The 14,629-nt window shown below is 43.4% G+C and overlaps 1 protein-coding gene across 7 annotated transcripts in view; it reads left to right on the top strand.

The window, feature by feature from the left end:
* The window catches only part of SUSD1 (sushi domain containing 1), a 249,583-nt gene that overhangs the window by 202,915 nt on the left and 32,039 nt on the right, over positions 1 to 14,629 (top strand). The window contains exon 16 of one of the 7 annotated variants that reach the window (XM_019454190.2): positions 3,225 to 6,037. The exons of 5 other annotated variants lie outside the window; for them this stretch is intronic. In XM_019454190.2, the coding sequence (XP_019309735.2) occupies positions 3,225 to 3,340 (116 nt within the window). In that variant the 3' untranslated portion in view covers positions 3,341 to 6,037. Of the gene's footprint in view, positions 1 to 3,224; positions 6,038 to 14,629 lie in introns of those variants that run through there. One more of the 7 variants, XM_053908179.1, reaches the window with a different exon arrangement.

The following is a 14,629-nucleotide window of genomic DNA, read 5'->3' as shown; positions in this document are numbered from 1 at the left end:
CCGTTCTGAGGGAAGGGAAGTGGTTTAATGGGTTTGGGGTTTGGTAACCCCGAGCTGCTTTGGCTCTCTGCCCAGCATAGGAAACAGGCAGCAAAAGAAACAGAACAGAGAAGCAGAATGGGGTGGGTGGTGGTGCTGTTGGTTTTATATCAGCAACACTAAAAAGCAGCTGCATTTATGAGGTGACTGCCTTTTGATAACTGCAGAGCAGGCCCCCAAATGGGGTGAGGGCCTTGCCTCTAAGGTCAGTACCAAATCAGGGGTAGGGTTTGCAGAGCAGAAATTTTACCAGTGGTGCCCACAGGAGGAAAATCCAAGCAGGCCTCTCTCCTACTCAGCCTTTGGGGGCTTCTCAATCCCCAGCTGGCTCCCCAAGCTCCCTGGTCCTTCCTATGCTGCAGGCACTCTCCTCTCTCTTTCCCCCTTCCCTCCCAGCTTCTTCAGAGGTCACCACCACTGACCCCATGCCCTGCTCAGGGCTTGACTGCAGTGTAGAGGGAACATTCCCTGCTTCTTCCCCTAGAAGGCCCGCACATAGACTGTCTTCCCTTTAATGATTTTATCCTGACTCATGGAAGAGAAATAAGTGGCATTGTGAAATCAGCACATCTAGGAGAATTACAGATTTTTACTGTTTTTACCACACAGGTCTCTCATCCATATTCACTCTTTCATTCATTTGTCCATTAATTCATTTATCCATTCTGCAAGCATTGACTGAGCACCTGCTATGTACCAGGGACTGGTCTAGCACTGGGGATACAGTAGTGGACATGTCAGGCACAGACATGTCCCTGCTGTCGTGGAGGTCCTCGTTCCCCTGAGAGTCACAGGAGCCTATGTGTTTGTGTCCTCTGATATCTAGATTTCATTAAGGAGCTCACCGGGAGGCACTGCCTCAAAAAGCCTGCGTTTTAGGCCAGAGGCAGGACCAGACACCCTGAGCTGTTGACCCGGAGCAGCTAGAAGCAGGGCAACCAGGGATGAATCTGCTAGTCCTTGTGGAGGAAAGCCAGAAGTCAGGGCCACAGGGGTAGTGCCATGGGTAGGTCTAAGGGGTGGGTGCGGGGCTGCAAAGTGAGTCCAGGCATTTGGAAGAGGTCAGGAGACAGAAAGCAGTGGAGGTGGCTGTTAAAAGGCAAAGGTATTAGGAGCCCATCGTGCTGGGAGCTGGCTGAGCAACAGGAAAGCAGGGGTTTAATCATGGTAACGACAAAAGCAATCGTAATACTTGCCATCAAGTGTGTATGGAGTGCTTACTGTGTCTGCACCAGACACCAGGCTAAGCAGTTTATGTATACACCTCATGTGAAGAGGTAAGGGACTGGGAAGGACATCTGCTCTCAAGCATAGAAAGGAATTCACCAAACCTTCCCTTCCTAGACCCTAGCCAAAAATTAAGACCAAGCTGAGCACCAACTCTCCACCACCCAGCACTCCCCACTACAAGCTCTTACTATTATCTATATTTTCCAGTGGATATTAAGATAAAATAAAGGCAGGGGTGCCTGGGTGGCTCAGTTGGTTAAGCGTATGACTTCGGCTTAGGTCATGATCTCACAGTTCATGGGTTCGAGACCTGTGTTGGGCTCTGTGCTGACAGCTTAGAGCCTGGAGTCTGCCTCAGATCCTGTGTCTCCCTCTCTCTCTCTCAGAAATAAATAAACATTAAAAAAAAAAACATAAACTAAAGGCAGAATAACAGTCCCCTTACCCCCAGGGGGACAGTTAGCATTACAAAGCCTTTGTAAGTCCCAGGAATGATTCTCTTTGGGCATCACCTTTTATTTTTTTGGAGAGAGAGAGTGAGCATAAGCAGGGGAGAGGGGCAGAGGGAGAGGGAGAGAGAATCTCAAACAGACTTCACGCTCAGAGCGAGTCCTACGTGGGGCCTGATCCTATGACCGTGGGGTCATGACCTGAGCCGAAATCAAGAGTTGGATGCTTAACCAACTGAGCCACCTAGGTGCCCCTGGGCATCAGTTTTTAAAGGGGCACGGATTCAAGTCTCAGGGGCCAGGCAAGAAATGTAATGAGTGTAGGTGAAGAAGACCCTAGTCTTCAGAGCAAGAGAAAACCCATGGGACTGAGGCCATTTGGAAGATTCTTGCCCTCCAAAACATGAAACCCAATGGCCAGATCTTCTGGGGTGTTTTTTTGTTTTTTTGTTTTTTTTTTTTTAATAGAAGACAGAAATCCAGATTATAATATGAAAGCTCTGAATTGTTCAATGTTGACAATACCTCTCTGGAACTTCTATTATAGAAATCAAATGAAACACATCTGAAAGCTGTCCCTTTGCCACTCTGCCTTGCAACATCTCAGCGATACCAAAACTGAATCAGAGTCCTTGGAACTCCTTCCCCAAACATGTTACATCCTTCCACAGAGATAGTAATACCTTTAGGATACCGTGTTTACCAAACTCTAAAGTAGCTTTGAATTTGCATGAACTACTGACTTTGGGAGAGGTGGGAGTGGAGGGGTAAGAAAAGACACAGAGGGGCCCCTGGGTGGCTCAGTTGGTTAGGTGTCCAACTCTTGATTTTGGCTTGGGTCATGATCTCACAGTTCGTGGGATCGAATCCCGCACTGGGCTCTGCGCTGACAGTGCAGAGTCTGCTTGGGATTCTCTCTCTGTCCCTCCCCTGCGCACGCGCGCTCTCTCTCTCTCTCTCTCTCTCTGTCTCAAAATAAATAAATAAACATTAAAAAAAAAAGACACAGAAGTGGTGGGGAGGGAGAAGACGAAAGCATTAAGGGGAAGGCCACCACTGTGTTCTGAGCCTGACTATATTATTGATACCTTATCTCATTTAATCCTCCCAGTCTGTGGGGCAGATACTTTCCCTGTTTTCCAGAGGAGAAACCTTTCCTGAGGTCAAACTCAGAGCCAGAACTTTTGCTCTTTCCAGTATATTCTGTAGAATTGACTGGAGGGACATTTGGGCCAATGGCCTCAGGAGAGCTAACGCAGGCAAGCCATTGCTGTGTGTCTCACGGGACTCACTCAGTGTTGAGGTGCTAAAGCACACACCGACCACAGCATCCAGGGCCGAAGGGATGGAAAGAACCCGGGGATTACCCACAATCCCTGCTGAAGCCTTGCCCCGCACACAAGCATTCCTCCCACGTATCTATCAGGCACTTGCTTTTTGCCCAGCACTGTTCTTGGAAGACCGAGACAATGTAGAAGCAGCTGAGGACCTGATTTCTCCCTGCAGAGAGCTTTCATTCTAATAAAGGAGAACCAGGGCCACCAGAGGACATTGGGTTGAAGATGCAAAAAGCAACCTGTTGCCAAGTGCGAGGTGAGGTGGTCAGGTTTGCCCTCCCATGAAGACAGAATTGGACAAAGGTTACTCAGAGGTGGGGAGGCCCTGTGGGTAGGCCTGTTGACGTCTTCTCCGGGAAAGAGGCCTAGAAGAAGGAGCCATTGGCCTGAGCTACTCATTCAGTCCCATTGAAAGTACACGTCTGGAATACTATTCAGTAAGTAAAAGGAACAAAATATATACATGCTACAACATGGATGAACCTCAAAAAAATTATGCTAACTGAAAGAAGCCAGCCACAAAAGGTCACATATGGAATGATTCCATCCATGTAAAATGGCCAGAAGGGCCAATCCAGAGAGACAGAAAGTAGATTAGCGGTTGCCTTGGGTTGGGGGTAGAAATGGGGATTAACTGGGGGTGCCTCAGTCCATTGGGCATCCGACTATTGATTTGGGCTCAGGTCACGATCTCGCGGTTCATGAGATCGAGCCCTGCATTGGGCTCTGCTAGCTTGGAGCCTACTTGGGATTCTCTTTCTCTCTCTCTCTCTCTCTGCCTCCCCCCAAAATAAATAAATAAACATTTTTTTAAAAAGGGAATGAGGATTAACTGTAAATGGGGATGAGAGACTTTAGTGGGTGAGAGGAATGTTTAACACTGGGTTGTGGTTCTAGTTACACAACTTAGTAAAGTTACTAGTGAATTTTATGGTATCTAACCTTGTTTACACACACACACACACACACACACACACACACACACACACACACACAGGCCTTGAGGAAGCCAGAGCACAGCACCTTTTAATACAAGGCCAAAGAGGAAGTTAGCTCAAGCACAGATAGGATCTGTTTCCCCAAGCTGCTACTTTCTCATCGAACCTGGTTGGACAGTTGGACAGTTCATAGCCTCAAAGGAAGGTGGATTTGGGTACACTCTACATGATCACAGGTAGGACTTGTACAAAGGAGGCAGCCCCAGCCTCAGCCGGGCTGGTAAGAATAGCCCTCTCCATAAACATGTCCTACCAGAGCCTTTCCTGGACGTGCAAACCCACTGTTGGCTATGCTTTTAATCAAGAAAGGGTTGATATCTTACTGTTTTCACAACAATGGCTCAGTGGAGAAGCCAAGGGTGACTTTGGGAATAAAAGAGTTAAATCTTTCCTTGGAAGAGGGCAATAAGGAACCCAAAGCATGGGTGGTAGCAGTAGAGGCGATGAAATAGGACCTGGATGATTTTAGCCTCCATTCACTCACTAGCTCTGTGACCTTATGTCACATGAAGTGAATTTTCTCTTAACCCCTCAGAGTTCCGGGTTACTCCTCTGTACAACAGTGGTTGAAATCAAGCATGTAAAGCACTTAGCATAATGCCTCATAGACAAGTGCTCCATTCATGTACTTTATTCATTCAACTAATATTTTGGGGGCATGTACTATGTATCAGGCATTGAAGAGACATCAGCAAATGTGGAAACAAATATAATTTCATTGTGATGAGTGTCTTGGAAAAAGTAAAACAGTAATGGAATAGCGTGATGGGGATAGGGTGGGTGATTTTGTAGCAAAGTCAGAGAAGAGAAGGCCTTTCTGAGAAGATGACACTAGAGCAAAATCCTAAATAATGAGAAGAAGCCAACTATGCAAGGATTTGGGAGGAACATTCCAGACAGAGAACAGCAAGTACAAAGCCCTAAAATGAGAATGAGTTTGGTTGGAGCCACGGCTAGGGTAAGGTGAACACAATGTTCACTCTCAGGGTCGAGCAAGTATAGGATCAGAGCCCAGAGTTATTTATTTTAATTTTTTTGATATTTATTCATTTTTGGGAGAGACAGAGGCAGAGTGTGAGTTGGGGAGGGGCAGAGAGCAAGGGAAACAGAATCTGAAGCAGGCTTCAGGCTCTGAGCTGTCAGCACAGAGCCCAATGCAGGGCTCGAACTCATGGACCCAAGATCATGACCTGAGCCGAAGTTGGACACATAACTGACTTAGCCATCCATGCACCCCAAAACCCTTTGTTATTTAAAATATTTTGGTTTTGTTTTGGTTGTTTTATTGAAGTATAACTAACACAGTGTTATATTAGTTTCAGGTGTATGATATAGTGATTCAGCCATTCTCTACATTACCCAGTGCTCATCATGATAAGTGTATCTTCCCTCTAGTAACAGTTCTCTGTATTTAAGAGTCTGGTTTTTTCTTCATCTCTTTTCTCTTTATTTATTTGTTTAGTTTCTTAAATTCCACCTATGAGTGAAATCATATGGTATTTGTCTTTCTCTAAAAGTTTGCTCTTTTGTTCATCATGGACTTTTTTGCATCAATGCAGTTACACGTTTATTGTGACAACTATGTTTTGGGACACCCCTTAAATTTTGCACCAAAGCGAGTGCCTCACTTACCTCCCCATAGTCCTGGCCCTGTGCGCAGAAAAGAAGTGGAATAAAATGGTAGCTGCTGTTGACTTTCCTGCTGGGGATACTTTCTGTAAAAGTTGGGACTGGCCTCTGAGCCGCTGATTCTGTGATTCCATGATTTGAGCACAAGGTCAGGATTACTGCCAAAACAATCTAATGATAAATATTTCTCAATTTTCCTTTTTTTTTTTTTGAAAAATTAAAACCCAGTTTATACTCAGAGGTGTTTGGCAGATTATGCTGAGACTCCTTGAGATCCCAAGTCTACCAGTGTCCCCTCTCCCTCCTCCTCTGGGGCCATGTGTGTTAAGGGGATGCACCAGAGTCTCTCCCAAATCACTCCAGGTTGGAGGAGAATTCTGGGACTGCGGGCTGTGGGGCCCTTCCAGTCAGTTCCTCCAAGGCCTGGCACCATACTGATATTCCTATTCTTCTCCGGCCCCTGCGTGCCCTCCCTATTCTGGACAGTCCCTTCGAGATTAAGAAAATGTGTATAAATGGCAAAGCCCTAACAAAGTCTCATCTGCTAGCTCTTGCAAGGCCTCAGGCCTCTCTGATCCCTTGGAAGAAAACCCTTCCGCTCTCTGTTCTGCCAACCCCCGCCCCCCCTCAGGAGGACCAGCCTGGGGTGTTCGTGAACTCATGGCCCCCACAGGTAGCTTTGCTTTTTCACGTTTACAGAGGCTTCTGTGAGAGATTTAGGCCACATCTTGTTTTTGCCTCTGACCCCATTTATTTTCCCTTTCATAGGGATTGGAGAGAAGCAGTTTACTTCCTTCCTGGTTTGTAGCAATTTTTAGGGCTCCTAGCAGCCTTTATGCAAATAGGTGTCCAGTGACCTAGTGAGACGTCTTATCCTGTTTCCTTCCTTCCTTTCTCTCATTCAACAAATACATTTTTCGATTGCCTATGTGCATGTCCCTGTGCTGGGGACACAAGAATAAATCAGACAGATATGGCCCCTCTCATACTCAGCTCTCAGTCTAGTTGGGGAGACAGAAGAAGCAATTGCAATCTGGTTGCCATGATGAAGAAGTATGGTAAATGGGTATGGTAAATTGGGTATGGTAAATGTTCACAGATGGGAGGGGAAAGAAATCTAGTCCCCCAGTCTTTTAAAATATGGCAATGAAGTTCAGAGAAGGGAAAAGTAGCGTCCTCAGTCACATGATCTAAAAGCTCTGGGCTTCTTCTCATTTCCTGACTCATGCCCTTTCTACTTCTTAATAAATATCTCTCTTGAGGCCCAGAAAATCTCTAAAGGCAGGTGTGTGACATAAAAGCAAAGGGATTTGCTGGAAAGCGTTGGGCTGTGGGCAGTCTGAGGAAGCACGGTGGCTAACACGGAAGGTGAGGACACTGCCCCTGGGGTGACCTGGCTGCAGGGGGGAGCCTCCACCTGGCTGGGACCTTGAGGAGCCTTCTTAATTTTTCTTTGTGTGTTTCCTGTGCCAACTGTCCTTTTATGTGTAGTGCTTAGTCTGCACAGCATTGGTTTTCTAGCAGTTCCTCCAATTTCATGTGGAGACCAGAAGTCTGTGATGGGCACTGAAAGCAAACAGTGTGTCCACATAGAGCAGTCAAAGAATTCCTTAAACCCATCAATCAGGGGCACCTGGGTGGCTCAGTCGGTTAAGCTGCCAACTTCGGCTCAGGCAATGATCTCACGGTTAGTGAGTTCGAGCCCTGAGTTGGGCTCTGTGCTGACAGCTCAGAGCCTGGAGCCTGCTTCTGCGCGTCTGTGTGTGTGTGTGTGTGTGTGTGTGTGTGTGTGTGTGTGTGTGCGCGCGCGCGCACCCCGCCCCTGCTCACTCTGTCTCTCGAAAAAATGAATAAACATTTAAAAAATTGAAAAAAATAAAGCAACCATCCATCAAACCATTCCCATTTGCGACTCGCCCTCCCCTCCCAAGGGCACTTTTCATGGGTTTCCAGAAAGACCGGAGATGGTTTGTGATTTCTGCCTCAGTGACACATTTCTGTGGGTTTAATACAGACCTGCACCACCAGCACTGTGGATACGTAAATGAGTGAATCTAGCAGCTGCTTCTGCTCAATCTTATCTTTAGTGGTCTAATCTTAAACTGCTTCTCTCCCCACAAAGCAGTTGTTAACAGGTCTTTCAGCAGGAGCTCAGGCAGTTAGGCCTAGAAAAAGATCCCGACTAGGAAAGGATAAAGGGTTTTCTTCTCCCTGACCCAGAAGATGGTCAGGCCTGACGAGGGAAAGAGGCCAAGAAATGTCCTCTCCACAGGCAAGGTTACTTAAAGTTTCCCAGAACCTTTCTGGCCTAGAATAATCTTCTTCCTTCCTTAAATTGTTTAGTTCTTGGTGAAAGCTGAGAGCAGGTGGCTGGCTGCTTGGAAACCAGGAAGAAGATCTGGAAATAAAGGCAGAACTTTTTGACTTTAGAAAGACTTTTGGTTTCCTCACTATCTCAGGCTCTGTGGGACGGTCTGGTGATTTCTTGGTGCTGCTTTTAACTGACTCAGTCCCGCAATTAAATGGGACATCTGGCAATTAAATGGGACCACTTCCTTTGCTGGGTTTGGGGGTACCATCCAAATAGACGTAGAAGGTCAGAGTTCAGGTGCGCTGTACAGATTCTTCTGTGACACCAGGGAAAAGTAAAAATTCCATTCTGTTATGATAGCTGAAGCAATTAACATTCCCCAGGGAAAAAATCTAAATGCAAAGTGTACCTGCCAACTAGGATCCCCTAAGGGGAGGAATGCAGGAATAGCGAGCGAAATCTCTTAATAAACAGCTGATGTGAAATTTGTTCCTAGGAAATTAACCTTTAATATATCATTTTGGTAAAATAATGCCCTGTAAAGTAGTAGTTATTTATCCTGACTGCACGCTAGAATCATCTGGGAGAAGTCTTTGAAAAATGCTGATGTCTGGGCCCCATTCCAGAGATGATGACTTAAATGGACAGGGCAGGGCCCTGGACAGCAGGAGGTTTTGTTTTGTTTTTTAAGTTTATTCATTTTTGAGAGAAAGAGACAGAGCATGAGCAGGAGAGGGGCAGACACAGAATCCGAAGCAGGCTCCAGGCTCTGAGCTGTCATCACAGAGCCCGATGCAGGGCTCAAACTCACGAACTGCGAGATCCTGACCTAAGCTGAAGTTAGATGCCTGACCGACTGAGCCACCCAGGCACCGCTGGACAGCAGGAGTTTTCAAGGCTCTCCACCCGAGTCTGCTATGCAGCCAGGGCTGACAACACTGTCCGAAGTGGACTTTATCCATCTGATTCCCAGCCCGGGTGGATAACCTAATTAAGAAAAAGCACCATGCGTGGCACTAAATTAAACGAGCTCACTAGATGAAATAGCCTATACTTTCCCCACTGATTCTACATCCTTATTATCTATTAATATTATCCCAGTATAATTGGGACTTCTCTGAAGTCTCCAATCTAGTTCATTGATCTACCTCTTTCTGCATCAGTATCACATGGTTACAATTACAGTAGAGTTATTCCTAATTTAGCAACTTTCCTTGATTACAAAAGTAACAGAGGTGAAATGTTCTCCAGAAGTAGCCATTTTTTAACAAATAAATTAACTAATACTTAGTGAGCAGTTGCTGTTGGTCAACTGCTCTTCCACGTAGCAACTGGTTTCATCTTTACAGCCCTGAATTAGGTACCATTATTAGCCCCATTTGGTGACAAAGGAAACTGAGTCATGGAGAGATTAAATATCTTGCCAGAGGTTACCCAGTTCATAAATGGGAGAGCTGGGATCCAACCATGCAATATGACTACAAAACTCTTACCAGACCAGTCAATCTGTGTCTTTCTCTGTACCTCTGTTTGTTTCTATATCTATATAATATATAATTTTATTATGTACTTATAATTATATTAAAATTAAGTAAGTTTATATATAATACAAATTTATATAAATATAATATTTATCATATATCATATGATGTGTATGTATAATGTATACTTTTATTTTTTTATATTTATTTTTTAATATGAAATTTATTGTCAAATTGGTTTCCATTAATGTATATTTTTAAAGGAAATTTTTGCATACTATTTTTGGAGTTAAATTTCTCCCCCTCACCACCACCACCAACCTAAACAGTGTATCTTGGGCAGTTAGTGTATAGAGACCTATTTCTGATCTCATTGGTGCGGGGCATGTTAGTAATCACATGCTTTGGCTCTTAGAGTGAGATTAACTGGATTCAAGTACCAACTCCATCACTTCCTAGCTCTGTGATCTTGGGAGTATTAACCCTCCCTAAATAAGATTCTTCAATGAAAAAAATAGATACAGGGGTGCCTGGGTGGCTCAGTTAAGTGTCTGACTTCAGCTCAGGTCATGATCTCATGGTTTGTGGGATCTGTACTGACAGCTCAGGCTGGAGCCTGCTTCAGATTCTTTGTCTCCCTGTCTCTCTGGCCCTCCCCTGCTCATGATCTGTCCCCCTCTCTCTTTCAAAAATAAAATAAACATTAAAAATATTAAGGTAGATAGATAGATAGGTATGTAGCAAAAACCACTGCTTAAGTGGGACTCCTGCATGCCCTGTAAATGTATCTGGGCAGTTAGTAGTTCAGAGGAAATTGGGTTTGATAACACCCAGAAGCTCATAGGCCATGTGACTTCTCTCAGACCTCTGCATTTGGGAGCAAGAAAAGGGAATTACTTTGTCGACTTCTTTCAAAACATTTTACAAAATATAGAATTTATACCTTGTAAATCACAACATAAAATAAGTACAGGGTATGGGTCCACATTTCACTAGATTTTAGCCCTACGATTTTTAAAACAGAAGAAAGCATTGCCCGTGAAAAAAAAATAAAAATAAGAGGAAATAAATAAAATGATGATGCTATTACATCTCATAATCTAATATTTAAGTATTAAGTGTTTACAGCACATTTAGAAGTTGGGTAACCATGAGCAAGATTCTTAGTTTTCCCATGCCTCAGTTTCCTTTTCTATAAAATGGGGATAATAATGACACCTAGCTCATGCAGTTGTAAAGATGGAATGAGAGAGTGCTTGGCACCGGTAGGTACTTACTAAATATTAGTTCTAAGAATTAAAGGAGATGAATCTGGGTTAGCCAGGGTCTAGTACTTGGAAAGAAAAGGAAAGAAAAGAAAAGAAAAGAAAAGAAAAGAAAAGAAAAGAAAAGAAAAGAAAAGATAGGTATTCTGTGTTGATATCAGAGTCTCATTCTTATTTAGCCAACTGTCCTAGAATTTCATCTGTTTCATGCAGATTTTTAAACTTTTAGACTGGCTTTAATTTTTCTGGCTCTATAAATTTCCTCTATCATTATTAATTTTATAAGTCAGTATCCTGTCTCTTTCTCAGCGAGACTTCCTGTTTTTGAGAATCACTGCTATAGTAAGGCTCTTCCTTTGGATGTGCTGAGAAAAAAATATGTTGCTAAGTCCTGCTTTTAAAATGTTCAATCATGTATTTATTAAATCTTCTATGCTGGTAGTTAATTTTTAAAATCGGTGTGATCTAACAGTTTCTGAGTAAGTGTCAAACTTCTTCCAAAAGTGGTGGTTTTATCTGTTTCTTCCCTAGTTTTGTCAGTTATGGCTTTATATATTTTAAGGCTAAGTAGTCAGATATATACGTGCTCATAATCATGTTTTTTGGGGTCTACTATACTTGTACAACTATATGACATCATTATTTTTCCCATAGGCTTTTTTTTTTGGAGGGGAGGGGAATGAAGAGTTTGAAATCTATTTTACCTAAAATTAAGCTGCCACTCCAGCTTCTTTTAGCTCTTATTATCTGATGTGTTTCTCCTTGTTACCTTATCATATGCCTTTTATTTTATCTTATTTATCTTTTTAAGTTTATTTATTTATTTTGAGAGAGAGGGAGAGAGAGAGAGAGCGCGAGCGGGAGAGGGCCAGAAAGAGAATCCCAAGCAGGCTTTCGAACCCATGAACTGTGAGATCATGACCTGAGCTGAAACCAAGAGTCAGATGCTTAACCGACTGAGCCACCCAGGCTCCCCGCCTTTTATTTGATTTTTGAGTAGGCTCCATGCCCAACACGGGGCTTGAACTCACAACCCTGAAATTTAGAGTCATATGCTCTTCCAACTGAGCCAGCCAGGTTGCCCCTACATTATGCCTTTTAAAATTCTCCATGTCTTCTCCCCAAGTATCTTAGCACAATTTCATATCCCTGTGACCCAACCCTTTTCTCCCAGTACGTTGGTATTCTCTAGTTTTAATGACACATTTTGTTTTTTAAGTTTTGCCATTATTTATTTAGGTGGCAGTGAAATTAAAGTTACTTACTTACCTTATTTCTCACATGACATTGCTTCTTCCTCATAACATCTATTATTCTTTTCTAATACCCTCCTGTGTTTCTGAGCATATCTGTAATCTTAACTTGATATTTATTTTGGTGGTCCTTTAACTCTGCTTCCTCTGGTGTTGGCTCTTTTATAGTGTTTGTGTTCCTCAGATGTCTCATTGTTTTCTTCTTGTGAGCTCATATTCCCTTGTGCCTGATGGCCACTGTCTTTGGGGAGAGATGAAAACGTGAGCACTGTCATCTTCTCCAGATGAGTGGGATGGGGGAGCCCCTGGTGGGCTTAACCACTCCACATTAGTGCACCCCCCAAGGACCCCAGGCAATCCCACTCTTTAGGCAATCTCTAAACCACTTTATCCAGGCACAGATCTTTTGCAGGGTGGTACCCTAGTAATTTCCTAGTCACAGATGGCGGGAGAAGCAAGGTAATGATCAGGGGCCAGTCATGGCCTCATCTTGTCATTATCAGAAGATGCTGTGGAGAACAGAAGCACCCTCTCCGATCAACCTTCTGTGGGTATTGCCATCCTCCACCCAAGGAGGGCAATATGGGGGAGAGGAAATGGCAGGGGGAGAGTGTGTTCCTTTAGCCATTCCCTTACCCTATGGCTCCTAACACTATAATGGGAAGCCCCAGGGTGCAGACACAAGAGCCCTAACTCTGGAGCCAGGCTGCCTGGGTTTAAATCCTGGCTCGGCCCTTACTGGCTATGTGATATTAGGCACACTACTTAGCTTCACCCTGCCTCAGTCCGCTTATCTGTAAAATGGGGATAACAATCCCCACCTCACAGAACTGTTCAGGGGATTAAATCAGATAGTATATATATCCAAGACTTAGAAGAGTGGCAAATAACAAACACTGTGTATTACTTTTATTACTATTAGGCTTCCAAAGTCTATTTCCCCCCCTCACCAAGACCCAAGCACTTTGTGTCTCTTCAAGAGTTTCTTGCAGTCTTATGTTAGGTTCTGGAATTTATTGACATCCCTCTCACATTTCTGTTTGCACCTTCAGGGGAGAGAACTAGCAGCCCTTGCTCAGCTTGTTATCTTGATCAGAATCTGAATCTCTAATTATCCATGAATAACTTCTTTTGAAAGATAAGGATATTATACATGTATCTCACCTCCCTCCCTACCACACTGGCTAGTCCAGGTTCCTGTTTATCATCATAAAGATATTTTTATATCATGTAGCTTTTTTCAGTAAAAATTTTGTTTTGTTAAATCAACTCTATTGAAGTACATTTGCATACAATTAAAATGCACGCATTTGCAGTTATAGTTTAATGAAATTGGTAAATTGTACATACCATGTCACCACCACCACAGAAAGTACAAGAACATTTCTCTCAACCCAAATAGTTCATTTCTGCTTTCCCGGTCAATCCCCGCTCACCATGGAGAGCCCCAGGCACCACTGATGTGCTTTCTTTCTCTCTATATTAGATTTGTCTTTTCCAGAGTGCCATATGCATATGTATGAGGTCTTTTGTGTCTGGCGCTTTTAGTGGACCATATGTTTTTGAGATCCGTTCCTTTTGTTTCCTGTGTCAATAGTTTGTTCCCTTTCATACTGAGGAGTATACCATTATATGGCTCTGTCACAATTTATTTATCCGTTCACTTTTGAAAATTTTTTTTAATGTTTATTTTTGAGAGAGAGACAGAGACAGAGACAGAGAGACAGTATGAACGGTGGAGGGGCAGAGCGAGAGGGAGCAGGCTCCAGGCTCTGAGCTGTCAGCACAGAGCCCATGCAGGGCTCGAATTCACAAGCCAAAAGATCATGACCTGAGCCAAAGTCGGACAATCAACCAACTGAGCCACCAGGCGTCCCTCACTTTTTTTTTTTTTTTTTTTTAAGAGAGAGAGAAAGAATGAGCATGTGCGTGCAAGTTGGGGAGGTAGAGAATAGATCTTAAGCAGGCTCCATGTCAAGCCCCATGCAGGGCTTGATCTCATGAACTGTGAGATCATGACCTGAGCAAAAATCAGGCGTTGGATGCTTGAATGACTGAGTCACCCAGGTACCCCTATCCATTCACTTTGGGTGGATATTTGGGTTGTTTCCAATTTGGGGCCAGTATGAATAAAGCTGTTATGAACATTTGTGCACAAGTAATTGTGTGGACATACTTTTCTTCGGGTAAATAACCAGTCATGAAATTGCTACATCATACTGCAAGCATATATTTAACTTTATATGGAACCACCAAACTGTTTTCCAAAGTGGCGTAGCTTTTTATATTCCCGGACTTCTGTATTCTCTCCAAACTGCTGCTATTATTGTCCATTCTGTTGATTTCAGCCATTCTAGTAGGTATGTGCTGGTATGTTATTACAATTGTAACTTGTATTTCCCTAACAACTAATCACGTTGAACATCTTTCCATGCACTTAATTGCCAATCACATATGTCCTTTTGCAAGGTGTTTGTTAAAGCTTTTTGCATATTCTAAAAATTGAGTTGCTTGTCTCATCACTACTGAGCTATAAACATTCTTTATATATTTTGGGTGTATGTACTTTGGCAAATAGACATACTGTGAATTTTGTCTCCCAGACCATTGCTTTCTTAACAGCATCTTTTGAAGAGT

The sequence above is a fragment of the Panthera pardus genome, unplaced genomic scaffold, assembly GCF_024362965.1.
Source record: "Panthera pardus isolate Hobbes unplaced genomic scaffold, ASM2436296v1 HiC_scaffold_20, whole genome shotgun sequence".
Lineage (NCBI taxonomy): Eukaryota > Metazoa > Chordata > Mammalia > Carnivora > Felidae > Panthera > Panthera pardus.
Note: the sequence above shows the minus strand (reverse complement) of the source record. Positions and strands in the feature narration are given on the sequence as shown.